This window comes from Mustelus asterias, chromosome 2 (assembly GCF_964213995.1).
Source record: "Mustelus asterias chromosome 2, sMusAst1.hap1.1, whole genome shotgun sequence".
NCBI lineage: Eukaryota > Metazoa > Chordata > Chondrichthyes > Carcharhiniformes > Triakidae > Mustelus > Mustelus asterias.
The window spans coordinates 40,979,676-40,994,149 of record NC_135802.1 but is presented as its reverse complement, the minus strand read 5'-3'; the positions used below and the strand labels follow the sequence as shown (position 1 = coordinate 40,994,149).

The 14,474-nt window shown below is 44.9% G+C and overlaps 1 protein-coding gene across 2 annotated transcripts in view; it reads right to left on the bottom strand.

The window, feature by feature from the left end:
- Positions 1-14,474, bottom strand: part of LOC144507140 (protein nucleotidyltransferase YdiU-like) — a 77,594-nt gene that overhangs the window by 23,013 nt on the left and 40,107 nt on the right. Inside the window, exons 11-13 of one of the 2 annotated variants that reach the window (XM_078233933.1) lie at positions 13,169-13,252; positions 12,235-12,364; positions 11,038-11,094 (exon numbers count right to left, since the gene is read on the bottom strand). In XM_078233933.1, coding sequence (XP_078090059.1) covers positions 11,038-11,094; positions 12,235-12,364; positions 13,169-13,252 — 271 coding nt within the window. The remainder of the gene's footprint in view (positions 1-11,037; positions 11,095-12,234; positions 12,365-13,168; positions 13,253-14,474) is intronic. The other variant, XM_078233942.1, reaches the window with a different exon arrangement.

Sequence of the window (14,474 nt, the reverse complement as noted above, 5' to 3'; positions counted from 1 at the left end):
GAATGAGCCAGGTGTTATGGGAGAAAAAATATCAAATTGCGAAGAGTGGAAAAACTTAAGAAAAAGAAAGCGTTGTTGGATGAGAGGACTTAACTGGAAATTAGTGATGGATATGAACCAAAACCCTGGATGAAGCCTTAGAAGCTGTTGAACCCTCTAGCAAATGAAATCCAAGCAGATAATCCTTAGCCGCCTGACTGCAGACATTAAAACACTTTAGCTAGATTGCTGCTATGTATGTAAATTGCTCTGTTATATTCCCCCCCTGAGTGGGTGAAAAGAATACACAGTGGCAGTCAGCAGGACCTAGAAGAGGTATCCAATCTAGTGCAGTCTGTGGCTCCAGAGCAGAGTAATCACAATGGAGGGTCTTAGACAACAGTGAGTGGGAGACAAAAACAAAAAATGCCAAAGATTTTACAGCATCTGTGGAGAGAGGGTAGAGCTAATGTTTCAAGTCTGGCCAGAGTGGGAGAGCCTGGTCAAGCTGCTAACCATGGATGAGCTGACAAAGGCTGTCCTGTGAGATGAGTAAAACTCCCAGAAACAGCGGCTTACCAGCTGAGTTGTATTCAGCTCTATGGAGACTGGATCAGCCCAGACCTGCTGGAAGTGTGTTGACACCAGGCTTCTGGAGAGCAACATGTCAGAATCCATGAAGAAATCACATTATCCTCATCTACAAGCGGAAGGGGGAAAGGAAGGAAGTTAGAAATTGACAATCCATTTCAATGTTGAGCGTGGATTACAAAATTCAAGCTAAAGTTTATAAGGTTTATTTTATTAGTGTCATAAGTAGGCTGACAGTAACACTGCAATGAAATTGTGGTGAAAATCCCTTAGTTCAGCACACACTGGTTCACTGAGGGAGAATTTAGCATGGCCAATGCACCTAACCAGCACGTCTTTCGGACTGCGAGAGGAAACCGGAGCACCTGGAAGAAATCCATGCAGAGAACATGCAGACTCTGCACAGTGACCCAAATTCGAGCAAAGATCATCGCCAACTGGGTCAGGTCTGCTCTGGAGTCAGTGATCCACCCTGATCAGACTTGTGTTGTACCCAGAAGGGAGATCTCTGATAGCCTCACGCTATATGGGGATACGATTGCCTATGTGCACGTCAGGAGGGTGGACACCTGCCTCATCAGCCTAGACCAGGAGAAAGTGTTTGACAGAATATTACACACCTACTGGTGTTCCTGGTCCCTGGTGTTCCTCAGGGATCAGTGCTGGGACCTTTGCTGTTTGTAATATATATAAATGATTTGGAGGAAAATGTAACTAGATTGATTAGTAAGTTTGCGGATGACACAAAGATTGGTGGATTTGCGGATAGCGATGAGGACCATCAGAGGATACAGCAGGATATAGATCAGTTGGAGACTTGGGCGGAGAGATGGCAGATGGAGTTTAATCCGGACAAATGTGAGGTAATGCATTTTGGAAGGTCTAATACAGATAGGAAATATACAGTAAATGGCAGAACCCTTAAGAGTATTGACAGGCAAAGGGATCTGGCTGTACAGGTTACACAGGTCACTGAAAGTGGCAATGCAGGTGGAGAAGGTAGTCAAGAAGGCATACGGCATGCTTGCCTTCATCTGCTGGAGTATTGAGTTTAAAAATTGGCAAGTCATGTTGCAGCTTTATAGAACCTTAGTTAGGCCGCACTTGGAATATAGTGTTCAATTCTGGTCGCCACACTACCAGAAGGATGTGGAGGCTTTGGAGAGGGTACAGAAAAGATTTACCAGGATGTTGCCTGGTATGGAGGGCATTAGCTATGGGGAGAGGTTGGAGAAACTTGGTTTGTTCTCACTGGAGCGATGGAGGTTGAGGGAAGACCTGATAGAAGTCTACAAGATTATGAGAGGCATGGACAGAGTGGATAGTCAGAAGCTTTTTCCCAGGGTGGAAGAGTCAATTACTAGGGGGCATAGGTTTAAGATGCGAGGGGCAAGATTTAAAAGAGATGTATGAGGCAGATTTTTTACAGAGAGTGGTGGGTGCCTGGAACTAGTTGCCGGGGGAGGTAGTGGAAGCGGATATGGTAGTGACTTTTAAGGGGCGTCTTGACAAATACATGAATGAGATAGGAATAGAGGGATATGGTCCCCGGAAGGGTAGGGGGTTTTAGTTAAGTCGGGCAGCATGGTCGGTGCAGGCTTGGAGGGCCGAAGGGCCTGTTCCTGTGCTGTAATTTTCTTTGTTCTTTGTACATGATGGACGTGCTCTCTAAAATGGGGTTTGGGGAGAGAATCCGCAATTGGATCCAACTGCTCCACATAAACATCAGTAGCAAAGTTTCAATAAATGGGTGGATATCAGAAAGCTTTCAGATCAAATCTGGAGTCAGGCAGGGCTGTCCTCTTTCCCTTATCCTTTAGTATGTTGCACAGAACCTTTTGCTATGTCTATCAGGAAGGATTCGGGCATAAGTGAGGTGCCTGAAGATTGGAGTGGCAAATGTTGTGCCTTTGTTTAAAAAGGGCTACAGGGAAAAGCCTGGGAACTACAGGCCAGTGAGTCTCACATCTGTGGTGGGTAAATTGTTGGAAGGTATTTTGAGAGACAGGATCTACAGGCATTTAGAGATGCAAGGATTGATTAGGGACAGTCAGCATGGCTTTGTGAGTGGAAAATCATGTCTCACAAATTTGAGTTTTTTGAAGGGGGTAACCAAGAAGGTAGATGATGTTGCAGTTGATGTTGTCTACATGGACTTTAGCAAGGCCTTTGACAAGGTACTGCATGGTAGGTTGTTTCATAAGGTTAAATCTCACGGGATCCAGGCGAGGTATCTAAATGGATACAAAATTGGCTTCTTGACAGAAGCCAGAGGGTGGTTGTAGAGGGTTGTTTTTCAAACTGGAGGCCTGTGACCAGTGGTGTGCCTCAGGGATCAGTGCTGGGCCCACTGTTATTTGTCATTTATATTAATGATTTGGATGAGAATATAGGAGACATGGTTAGTAAGTTTGAAGATGACACCAAGATTGGTGGCATAGTGGACAGTGAAGAAAGTTATCTCCAATTGCAACGGGATCTTGATCAATTGGGCCAGTGGGCTGACGAATGGCAGATAGAGTTTAAGTTAGACAAATGAGAGACGATGCATTTTGGTAGATTGAACCAGGGCAGGACTTACTCAGTTAATGGTAGGGCGTTGGGGAGAGTTACAGAACAAAGAGATCTGGGGGTACAGGTTCTTAGCTTCTTGAAAGTGGAGTCACAGGTGGACAGAGTGGTGAAGAAGGCATTCGGCATGCTTGGTTTCATCGGTCAGAACATTGAATACAGGAGTTGGGACATCTTGTTGAAGTTGTACAAGACATTGGTAAGGCCACTCTTGGAATACAGTGTGCAGTTCTGGTCACCCTATTATAGAAAGGATATTATTAAACTAGAAAGAGTGCAGAAAAGATTTACTAGGATGCTACTGGGACTTGATTGTTTGAGTTATAAGGAGAGGCTGGATAGACTGGGACTATTTTATCTGGAGCGTAGGAGGCTGAGGGGTGACCTTATAGAGTTCTATAAAATAATGCGGGTCATAGATAAGGTAGATAGTCAATATCTTTTCCCAAAGGTAGGGGAGTCTAAAACTAGAGGGTATAGATTTAAGGTGAGAGGGGAGAGATACAAAAGTGTCCAGAGGGGCAATCTTTTCACAGGGGGTGGTGAGTGTCTGGAACAATCTGCCAGAGGTAGTAGTCGAGGCGGGTACAATTTTGTCTTTTAAAAAGCATTTAGTTACATGGATAAGATGGGTATAGAGGGATATGGGCCAAATGCAGGCAATTGGGATTAGCTTAGGGGTTTAAAAAAAAGGGCGGCATGGACAAGGTGGGCCGAAGAGCCTGTTTCCATGCTGTAAACCTCTATGACTCTCTATGACTCTATGATTCTATAAGGGAGGATCCCAGGCGGTGGGGGCACTTGGGTCAAAGCCTCCCCGTACATGGACGACGTCATCATCTTCTGCTCGAATCCAATGTCGGTGCGCAGTCTAATGATCTTCTGTGACCAGTTCAAACTGCCCTCAGGAGCCAAGGTAAATCATGGCAAGAGTGAGGCCATGTTCTTTGGGAACTGGGCTGACTGATCCTTTGTCTCCTTCATGGTCAGATCAGATTACTTGAAGCTGCTGGGGATGTGGTTCGGAGCAGCTGAGACATATGCCAAAAACTGGGAGGAGTGTATTGCCAAGGTGAGGCAAAAGCTAGGCATGTGGGAGCAACACTCTCTCTCCATTGCAGGCAAGAACCTGGTCATCAGGTGTGAGATGCTCTCAGTGTTGCTGTATGTGGCATGGGTCTGACTCATACTCTGATCCTGCGGTGCAGCAGTCACCCGAGCCATCTTCAAGTTCATCTGAAAAACAAAGATGGATCATGTCCGAAGGGATCCCATGTATCTCTGGACAATGGAGGGAGAAACGTACCCAATGTCATTTTCAACTTCATGGCCACCTTTTTGTGTGGCTGAATCAAGCTGTGTACAGATCCAAGTACGCAAACACCGAGTGTCACCACGGTTCTACCTATTCCATGTTGCAAAGGATGGGTCTGACCATGTTTCCATGGAACACGCCAAGTAATTGGACCGTATCACCTGTCCCTTGTTGAAACGTCTGTTCAAAAAAACACCTTTGACCACACGTTCATCAAGCAGAGGTCTGAACGTAATGTCCTCGAGGCCCGAAGGGAAAAGGAAATGATCGATCCTGTCGGATGGTTCCCTGAGCAGACTGTCAGTCATTTGCCAGAATTTCTCATTGCCAGGACTTTCAAACAAGCACCAAGACCTAGCTTGGCTGGTGGTGAGAGGGGCACTCCCTGTCTGATTCTTCATGCATGTCCAAAGTCTCTGTGCCACCACATGCTGCCCTCGAAGTGTGTGCGTGTGCAGAGTTGGTCGGACACCTTTTTGTGCAACGTGCCTTTGCAACGACTGACTGGAGAGAGATGCAGTGGTATTTGTCGAGGTTCATCCGGAGCAGCTCTGTGACACAGGACTCTGTGCTCTACAGGCTGTTCCTAGGGACATAAACCAAGACAAACATCAACTGCAGCTGGAGGATCATCAACTCGGTGAAAGAGGCTCCTTGTTCTGCCCGAAACCTGTTGGTCTTACAGTGCAAAGAATAATCCTCGACTGGGTGTTGCAGACCGTCACATTCAAAGATCCAGGACTATGTATAATTCTACGTGCTGAGGGATACATTCAAGCTTGGGGCTGCCACCATCAAGACGCAAGCCACTGTGTAAGGCCTTTCAGTCAATGTAAACCGAGGGGCTGGTAATTGTGTAAAACTTGGACTTTATGCTTAATCCTAACCATATGTAACTGTACTGTAGCACCTCAGAGTGTAACATGACTGATGTATATAATTTGAACAGAAATGTATACTCTGAAACAAAAATATTAAAAAGTCTGTAATGTTCTCATTACTGAATTGAAGCACCTCAGAGTGTATCTTGATCTCTCTGCAGAAAATGTGAACATCATTACACTTACCTGTTACAACAATTTGACATGTTACGTAATGTTTCTTTCAGATATTTAATGAATAAAGGATATTTTTGCAAAAACAAAAATAACTACATTCTGAGAGAAATCAAAGTGTAACATCACAGGAAAACAGTTAAGTGATTGGTTGATAAATATTTTGCTCATTTATCATCAAAACTTGTGTAATCGATTATTAACTGTAAGGATTTATTAGCTGTAATAGGGTTTACGAGTAGTAGTAAAGGTTATTAGGAATAGGTTATTAGGACCCTTATGTCCCCACCTCAATGAATTCCGGGCTCGACATGATGTTGAACTCTTCTTCCGTCGCCTTTGTCTCCGTGCCCACTTCTTTGGGCAAGAGTCCTCCCCCCATTCCACAGATCCTTTCACTTGCCTCCAACATTCTGCCTCCAATTGGACACTCCCACCGGGACAATTACCTGCCCTCGATCTTTTCATTGGGAACTGTTGTCGGGACATTGGCCGTCTCAATTTTTCTGCCCCCCTCACCCACTCCAACCTCTCTCCTTCCGAACTTCCGCCCTTCGCTCCCTCAGGTCCAACCCTGACATTGTCATCAAACCTGCCGACAAAGGGGATGCTGTTGTCATCTGGCGTACTGGCCTGTACCTCGCAGAGGCTGAGCGCCAATTCTCAGATACTTCCTCCTACCTCCCCCTGCACCATGACCACACCACTGAACATCAAGCCATTATCTCCAACACCGTCACCGACCTCATTTCTTCCGGATGCCTTCTCCCCACAGCTTCCAACCTCATAGTCTCCCAACCTGGACAGCCCACTTCTACCTACTTCCTAAAATACACAAAAAAGACTATCCTGGTAGGCCCATTGTGTCAGCATGCTCCTGCCCCATTGAACTTATTTCCTCTTATCTAGACTCCATCCTCACCCCCGGGTCCATTCCCTCCCCACCTACATCTGGGATTCCTCTGATGCCCTGCGTCATATTGACAGCTTCCTGTTCGCAGGCCCTATCTGCCTCCTATTCACCATGGATGTGCAATCTCTTTACACCTCCATCCCACACCAGGACGGCCTGAGAGCTCTTCACTTCTTTCTTGAAGAGGCCTGAACAATTCCCATCCACCACCACTCTCCTCCATCTGGCTGAACTTGTTCTTTCTCTCAACAACTTCTCCTTTAATTCATCCCACTTTCTCCAAATCAAAGGAGCAGCAATGGGTACCCACATGGGTCCTAGCTACGCTTGTCTTTTTGAGGTATGTGGAACATTCCTTGTTCCAGGCCTACACAGGTCCCCTCCCACAACTCCTTTACCGGTACATCGATAACTATTTTCGTGCTGCTTCATGCTCTCGTCCAGACCTCGGAAGATTCATCAACTTCGCTTCCCATTTCCACCCCTTCATCGCCTTCACCTGGTCCACCTCAGACACTTCCCTTCCCTTCCTTGACCTTTCTGTCTCCATTTCCGGCAATAGACTATCTACCAATATCCATTACAAGCCCACTGACTCCCAAAGTTATCTGGACTGCAGCTCTTTACACCCCACACCCTGTAAGGACTCCATCCCTTTCTCTCAGCTTCTTCACCTCCATCGCATTTGTTCCAATGATGCCACTTTCCAAAGGAGTGCTTCTAATATGCGCTCCTTTTTTCTCAACCATGGATTCCATCTACAGTTGTCGACAGGGCCCTCAACAGCGTGCAGTTCATCTCCCGCACCACGACCTTCACCCCATCCCCTCCCTCCCAGAACAAGGATAGATTCCCCCTTGTTCTCACATTTCACCCCACCAGCCTCCGCATGCAAAGCATAATCCTCCACCATTTTTGCCAACTCCAGCGTGATGCCACCACCAAACACATCCTCCCTTCATTCCCACTGTCAGCATTCCGCAGAGACTGCTCCCTCCGGGATAACCTAGTCCACTCCTTCACTGTACCCAACACCTCTCCCGTCACTCGTGGCACCTTTCCATGCAATCACAGAAGGTGCAACACCTGTCTCTTTACATCTTCTATGCTCACCATCCAAGGTCCAAAACATTCATTCCAGGTAACGCAGCATTTCACCTGCACCTCTTTCAATTTGGTCTATTGCATTCGCTGCTCCCAATGTGGTCTCCTCTATATCGGAGAAACCAAGCGTAGACTGGGTGAATGCTTTGCTGAGCACCATCGGTCTGTGCGCAATCAGGACCCTGACCTTCTGATTGCTTGCCATTTTAACACACGATCCTACTCCCATGCCTACATATCTGTCCTTGGCTTGCTGCAATATTCCTGTGAAGCTCAACGCAAACTGGAGGAACAGCATCTCATCTTCCGGCTAGGCACTTTACAGCCTTCCGGTCTTAACATCGAATTCAGCAACTTCAGATGATTTGCTCTACCCCACCTCTGGTCCTCTTTATTTTCATTCTATTTTACTTAATTTTTTACTGTCCTCTACCTTTTATTTCTCTATGGTCTTTCTTCATTTTTCTTCCCCCCCCCCCCCCGCCCCACTTTTTCCTTCCCCTACCTTTTCTCCCCCCCGCTTCCCCTTTTTTGCAGAGGATCAGGCAAGCTAGGAAAGCATTTATATGGAGTAAGGGGAAATATGAAGACATAAGGCAGCAAATTAGAGGAGTAAATTGGAAGAAGGTATTCTCGGGGAAATGTACTGAAGAGAGGTGGCAGTTTTTCAAGGAATGTCTGTCTAGAGTTCTACAGGACAACGTTCCGAGCAGACAGGGAGGAGTTGGTCAGTTAAAGGAACCGTGGTGCACGAAAGCTGTGCGGGACCTAGTCGAGAAGAAAAGGAAAGCGTACAAAAGGTTCAGAGAGCTTGGCGAAGATAGGAATCTAGATGAGTATACGGCTTGTAGGAAGGGACTAAAGAAGGAAATTAGGAGAGCCAGAAGGGGTCATGAGAAGGCCTTGGTAGGTAGGATTAAGGAAAACCCTAAGACGTTCTATAAATGTGTGAAGAGTAAAAGGATGAGACGTGAAGAAATAGGGCCTATAAAAGGTGAACGTGGGAAAATCTGTACGGAACCAGTAGAAATGGCAGAGGTGCTTAATGAGTATTTTGCCTCGTTTTTCACAGAGGAGAAGGACCTGGGTGGATGTACTGTGGGCTTGCGGTGGACTGAAAAGATTGAGTATGTGGAATTTAACAAAGAGGTTGTGCTGGAATCTTTGAATGGCATCAAGATAGATAAGTCGCCGGGTCCGGATGGGATGTACCCCAGGTTACTGTGGGAGGTGAGGGAAGAGATTGCAGAGCCTCTGGTGATTATCTTTGCGTCGTCGATGGAGACGGGAGAGATGCCGGAGGATTGGAGGATTGCAGATGTGGTTCCTATTTTCAAGAAGGGGATTAGGGATAGCCCAGGAAATTACCGACCGGTGAGTCTAACCTCAGTGGTTGGTAAGCTGATGGAGAAGATCCTGAGGGACAAGATTTATGAGCATTTAGAGAGGTTTAGTATGCTCAAGAATACTCAGCATGGCTTTGTCAAAGGCAGATCGTGCTTTACGAGCCTGGTGGAGTTCTTCGAAAATGTGACTAAACACATTGACGAAGGGAAAGCGGTAGATGTGGTTTATATGGATTTTAGCAAGGCGTTCGATAAGGTCCCCCATGCAAGGCTTCTCGAAAAAGTGACAGGGCATGGGAGCCAAGGGGCTGCTGCCCTGTGGATCCAGAACTGACTTGCCCAAAGGAGGCAGAGAGTGGGTAGAAATCATAGAAATCATAGAAACCCTACAGTGCAGAAGGAGGCCATTCGGCCCATCGAGTCTGCACCGACCACAATCCCACCCAGGTCCTACCCCCACATATTTACCCGCTAATCCCACTAACCTACGCATCTCAGGACTCTAAGGGGCAATTTTTAACCTGGCCAATCAACCTAACCCGCACATCTTTGGACTGTGGGAGGAAACCGGAGCACCCGGAGGAAACCCACGCAGACACGAGGAGAATGTGCAAACTCCACACAGACAGTGACCCGAGCCGGGAATCGAACCCGGGATCCTGGAGCTGTGAAGCAGCAGTGCTAACCACTGTGCTACCGTGCCCGCCCCAATGGGTATAGATGGGTCTTTTTCTAATTGGAGGTTGGTCACCAGTGGTGTGCCCCAGGGATCTGTTCTGGGACCCTTGCTGTTTGTCATTTTCATAAATGACCTGGATGAGGAAGTGGAGGGATGGGTTGGTAAGTTTGCCGACAACACGAAGGTTGGTGGGGTTGTGGATAGTCTGGAGGGATGTCAGAAGTTACAGAGGGACATAGATAGGATGCAAGACTGGGCGGAGAAGTGGCAGATGGACTTCAACCCAGATAAATGCGAAGTGGCCAATTTTGGTAGGTCAAATGGGATGAAGAAGTACAATATAAAGGGAAAGACTCTTAGTACTGTAGAGGATCAGAAGGGCCTTGGGGTCCAGGTCCCGCAGGTGGAGGAGGTGGTTAAGAAGGTGTATGGCGTGCTGGCCTTTATCAATCGAGGGATTGAGTTTAGGAGTCCGGGGATAATGATGCAGCTATATAAGACCCTCGTCAGACCCCACTTGGAGTACTGTGCTCAGTTCTGGTCGCCTCATTATAGGAAGGATGTGGAAAAGATTGAAAGGGTGCAGAGGAGATTTACAAGGATGTTGCCTGGATTGAGTGGCATGCCTTATGAGGATAGGCTGAGGGAGCTCGGTCTTTTCTCCTTGGAAAGACGTAGGATGAGAGGAGACCTAATAGAGGTACATAAGATGTTGAGAGGCATAGATCGGGTGGACTCTCAGAGGCTTTTTCCCAGGGTGAAAATGGCTGCTACGAGGGGACACAGGTTTAAGGTGCTGGGGGATAGGTACAGGGGAGATGTTAGGGGGAAGTTTTTCACTCAGAGCGTGGTGGGCGAGTGGAATCGGCTGCCGTCAGTGGTGGTGGAGGCAAACTCAATAGGGTCTTTTAAGAGACTCCTGGATGAGTACATGGGACTTAATAGGATGGAGAGTTATAGGTAGGCCTAAAAGGTAGGGATATGTTCGGCACAACTTGTGGGGCCGAAGAGCCTGTTTTGTGCTGTAGTTTTTCTATGTTTCTATTCACACCCTCTATTCTCTCTGTGGACAGCTATTAGCAGTCTTTTCCCCTGGTTTCTATGGCTATGACTCATCTTTCATTCCCTCCCCCTGCAGTATAAATATTGTGTACTATCAGGGTCACAGCTGAAGAACAGGCACTTCAGGTAAAAATTCTCTGGCCAGAATTATCGACCCTGGCCAAGGAACTGGAGTAGGTTCACCAGAGATAGGAAGGTACTCAAAATAGAAGTTCAGAGGTACAGGCCCTATCCTCAGTGGCATATCTGGACAATTTCCCAGCACTAGTAAAAGTTACTTTCCCATCTTGATGAGCTCAAAAATCATACCCAATAACTTAAAAATATCAACAGAAACCATCAAAAATTATTGTAAACAAACATACTGGAAAATTTGCATAAAATCTACTATATTAAAAATATATAACTTGTGGTATAAATACCTTGTTCTAATACTGTAAACATCCAATTGTTTAACAGGACATTTCTGAATTATAAGGCTGATTCTGAAAAATGTACAGTCAGACAGAATCGACGTAAAAAGGAAAGTGAAGGTTGGAGTTATTAACGGAGTAAGTGGGCTCATCCAATGGCTCACTTGTTAAAGTCAGAACGTGGCTGAACCATGCTGTTCTTTATGGTTGAGACAATAGGCAGTATATTTCATTCATTTAAAGAGGAACTGTAAATTTAATAACACAATACTTAGTAGATTCTCATCACAGTTTTCGGTACTCATGTAGCAAATTATTTCAAAAAGGTGCTTTATAAACATCTGCATTTGATTACTTGGGATAAAGAACCATGATCATGGAGCATATGGTTTATTGATTAATTGTTCAATTAAGAAATCAGTTCATTCACAATTGTACGAAAATGTGCAAGTTTATCAAACAATCATGGCACAGAGGAAAAATAGTTTTCAGAAAATTCTGGAAGATGTGTTCCAGGTGTGTGCAGAGAGTTAAATTGAAAGAGAAATCCAAATTTAATCTGATGTCATCTCTAGACTATACAAGAAGAAAAACAGCTACAAATAACTTGAATATCCTTTTTCCGTAAAATATTAAATTCAAATTTTTGAGAAAGTTCAAATAGCATTGAAAAAGTGCTTTTACTGATCTTTGCCTGGAATTCTGGCCTCTGGCACATCCTCAATTTCATTCAGTCCACCAGGCTGTGCCTAGGTTTAAAGCCTAGGCTTTAAAATTCCTCCCCAAACATTGTTGACTCTCTCTCTCGCTCTTCCTTAAAATCTAGACTTGGCCCACCTTTTGATCACCTATCCTCATTTATTTTCCTATGGCTCAGTAACCTGTGAAGTGACTTGGAATTTTTTTACTATGATAAATGTAAGTTGTTGTTGCTGTTGGATATAAAACAAAATACAATCACAAAGGTATATTTTTTAATCCAAGGCAACAATGCATTAAATTCATAATGACCCTTACCATTACATGTCTCAGAATAAACAGGATTAAGATTGCTTCTAATTATAATTCCCAGTTCACATTAGAGGAAATGCTTTGTGTAAACACTTCTTGGAGCCTAATTTTCAAACCGGAAAATACTGCTCAACTCCTAGTCATTTTATTATGTCAGAAAGTCAGCTGGCATACGTGACTATAAGTACTACTTACAACAGCTGTTGCTTCGGGTCCAATAATGGGTTCAGAGCCTTCCTCAATTTGTCGAGATTATATCTCCCAACATTGGCTTGGTTCCCTATCTTGTATCGACCTTCATCGTCAGATGTATTTGGCACAAAATCTGGTTCAGGAAACACAGAAATTTGTTTATATGGCTATTAATAGCAACATTATTAAATAGTAAGAAAAACACATTATCCCCCTTTTTTTAAATACAATTAAATTGAAAAAAAAAACGAATGTCTTCATGGCCTTATACTCTAGCACATAGTGAGTTCATTCTATATATAATCCCTATGCTCAACTATAATTAGTAGCATTTTATCTTCAAATAAATTTGCTGAATTTCTCATTCTTTTTTCTTTTCCTGAAGGTAATGACTCATACAGGATAACAAGTCTGCATAGGCAATGACTCATACTTAAGAACAATTCTGCATTCAGTTTTCAACCCTCTAGTACATACCTCAGTGACCATTCTTCATGCTTGAGTAAGACAGTATCAGCTAGTTGAATTCATAAACTGACAAAGTGGTGGTGGGGGAGAGGGTTTGTGGTGATTATGGCGTTGGTGGTATGTGCGGACGAATACCACAGCTGAAGCCAATTCTATCCACAACCAATAAACTAGAGTACTGATGATCACTGGTTAGCAATCGGGAATGAAAGTCCCAATTATTTCTTTCCTTCCTAGCCTAGGACAGCAAGCCAAATTACAATGCCCTCATTTCCAAGATGAATATCATTTTTAAATAATGTGAAATATGCAACAGTATGATCTGGAAGACAACACGTCTGCAATTTTCTTTTATATGAGTCAGCTGTGTGTGAGACCCTGATGATGACACAGAACCTTACAAAAGTTGTACTATGCTATTGAAAGTAGAATTAATAGATGCTCTGCAGAGAAGAAAAAGGATACTTACTAGGATCATAGAAGTCCATAAAGCCAAAAGGACCATAATCTAATGTAACAGAGAGTAAACTGAAGTTGTCTGTATTGCACACACCTGAAATATAGAAAAAACAGAAAGAGAAAGAGAGGGAAAGGGGAAAAAAGACAAAAGGTAAGACACGTACCAAAGGACAGACATCATTTTAAAATCATCACACAAATTCTTGCTTATAGAACCTGCTTTCAGAAGAAGCGGCAAATGCTGACTGGGTACCCGAAAGGAGGAAATCAGAGGGTGAGTCACATAAGACAGCTTTCATGTGTCCTTGATTACGAATGGCATTGGAAACAAAACTATAGTTGAAATTTTTCTGGTAGTAACTGCCACCCCACAATGATAGAAACAAAGGGCAGATTTTAATATAGACAACCAGGCAATCAGCCATCTAACTGGGCAGCAGTAGACCTGTCCCAGGATTAATTCCCATGGGTGGACGCCCCACCCACTAAAAGTTGCCAACTCTTTACTGTTGCCAGCAATGTCTGAGGCCCAGGAGTGTCGAGTGACCCAGGCCACAGGTGAACAATGGGGGGGGAGGAGAGTCACGAGGAGGGGGGTTCGGCGACCCAAGTGGGGATGGCGCAGCCTCTCTCCCCCCCCCTCCCCCGCTTTTCCAGCTCTTCCCACCAGTGAGATCTGCTGGTGTTGCTGAAAACAAACAGCAGGATCCCCGTTCCCCAGGGGTGTGGACGGCAAGCAGTGCAAATGGCCGTTGACTTCAGCGGGACCAGAAGACCCTGATCTTGCCAATGATGAGCTGCCTCCACTGCTGGAAAACCTGCTGCGGGGACGGGCCCAAAAAATCCCAGCCTGAGTGGTTTTGAATAGGAATGCACTCTGGAAGCCCATAAGCACCCTCGACCGGGTTTATTTTTTAGGCTTCCTACATGGTGAGAACCCTCCGCCAGAGTGAATTGGTGGTGCTGTCCCCACCTGTGTCTTCCTACCACAGACTTAATCAGGATAGAGGTGAGATGGCAGTGAGGTCCCTACCTACCAGTCCGATTAAAACCCCTTACTAAATTCATCATGTGGTAGGGCATTAAATTTTGCCCAAAGAATTGCTGCCCCGTTATGATATGGTGACTGTTTCTTAAAATATGTTTATCGTAAATGGTTTAAAAATTGAGATTACTGTGTCAAGCTTATTTCTAAACAATGTTGCAAAAATTATTAGCCACAACAACAAAAACTTATATTTTGTTCAGTGCCTTTCGCATATAAAATGGCTCATGTTACTTCTTGGAAGCATTATAAAAAACATGATGTTGTGCCT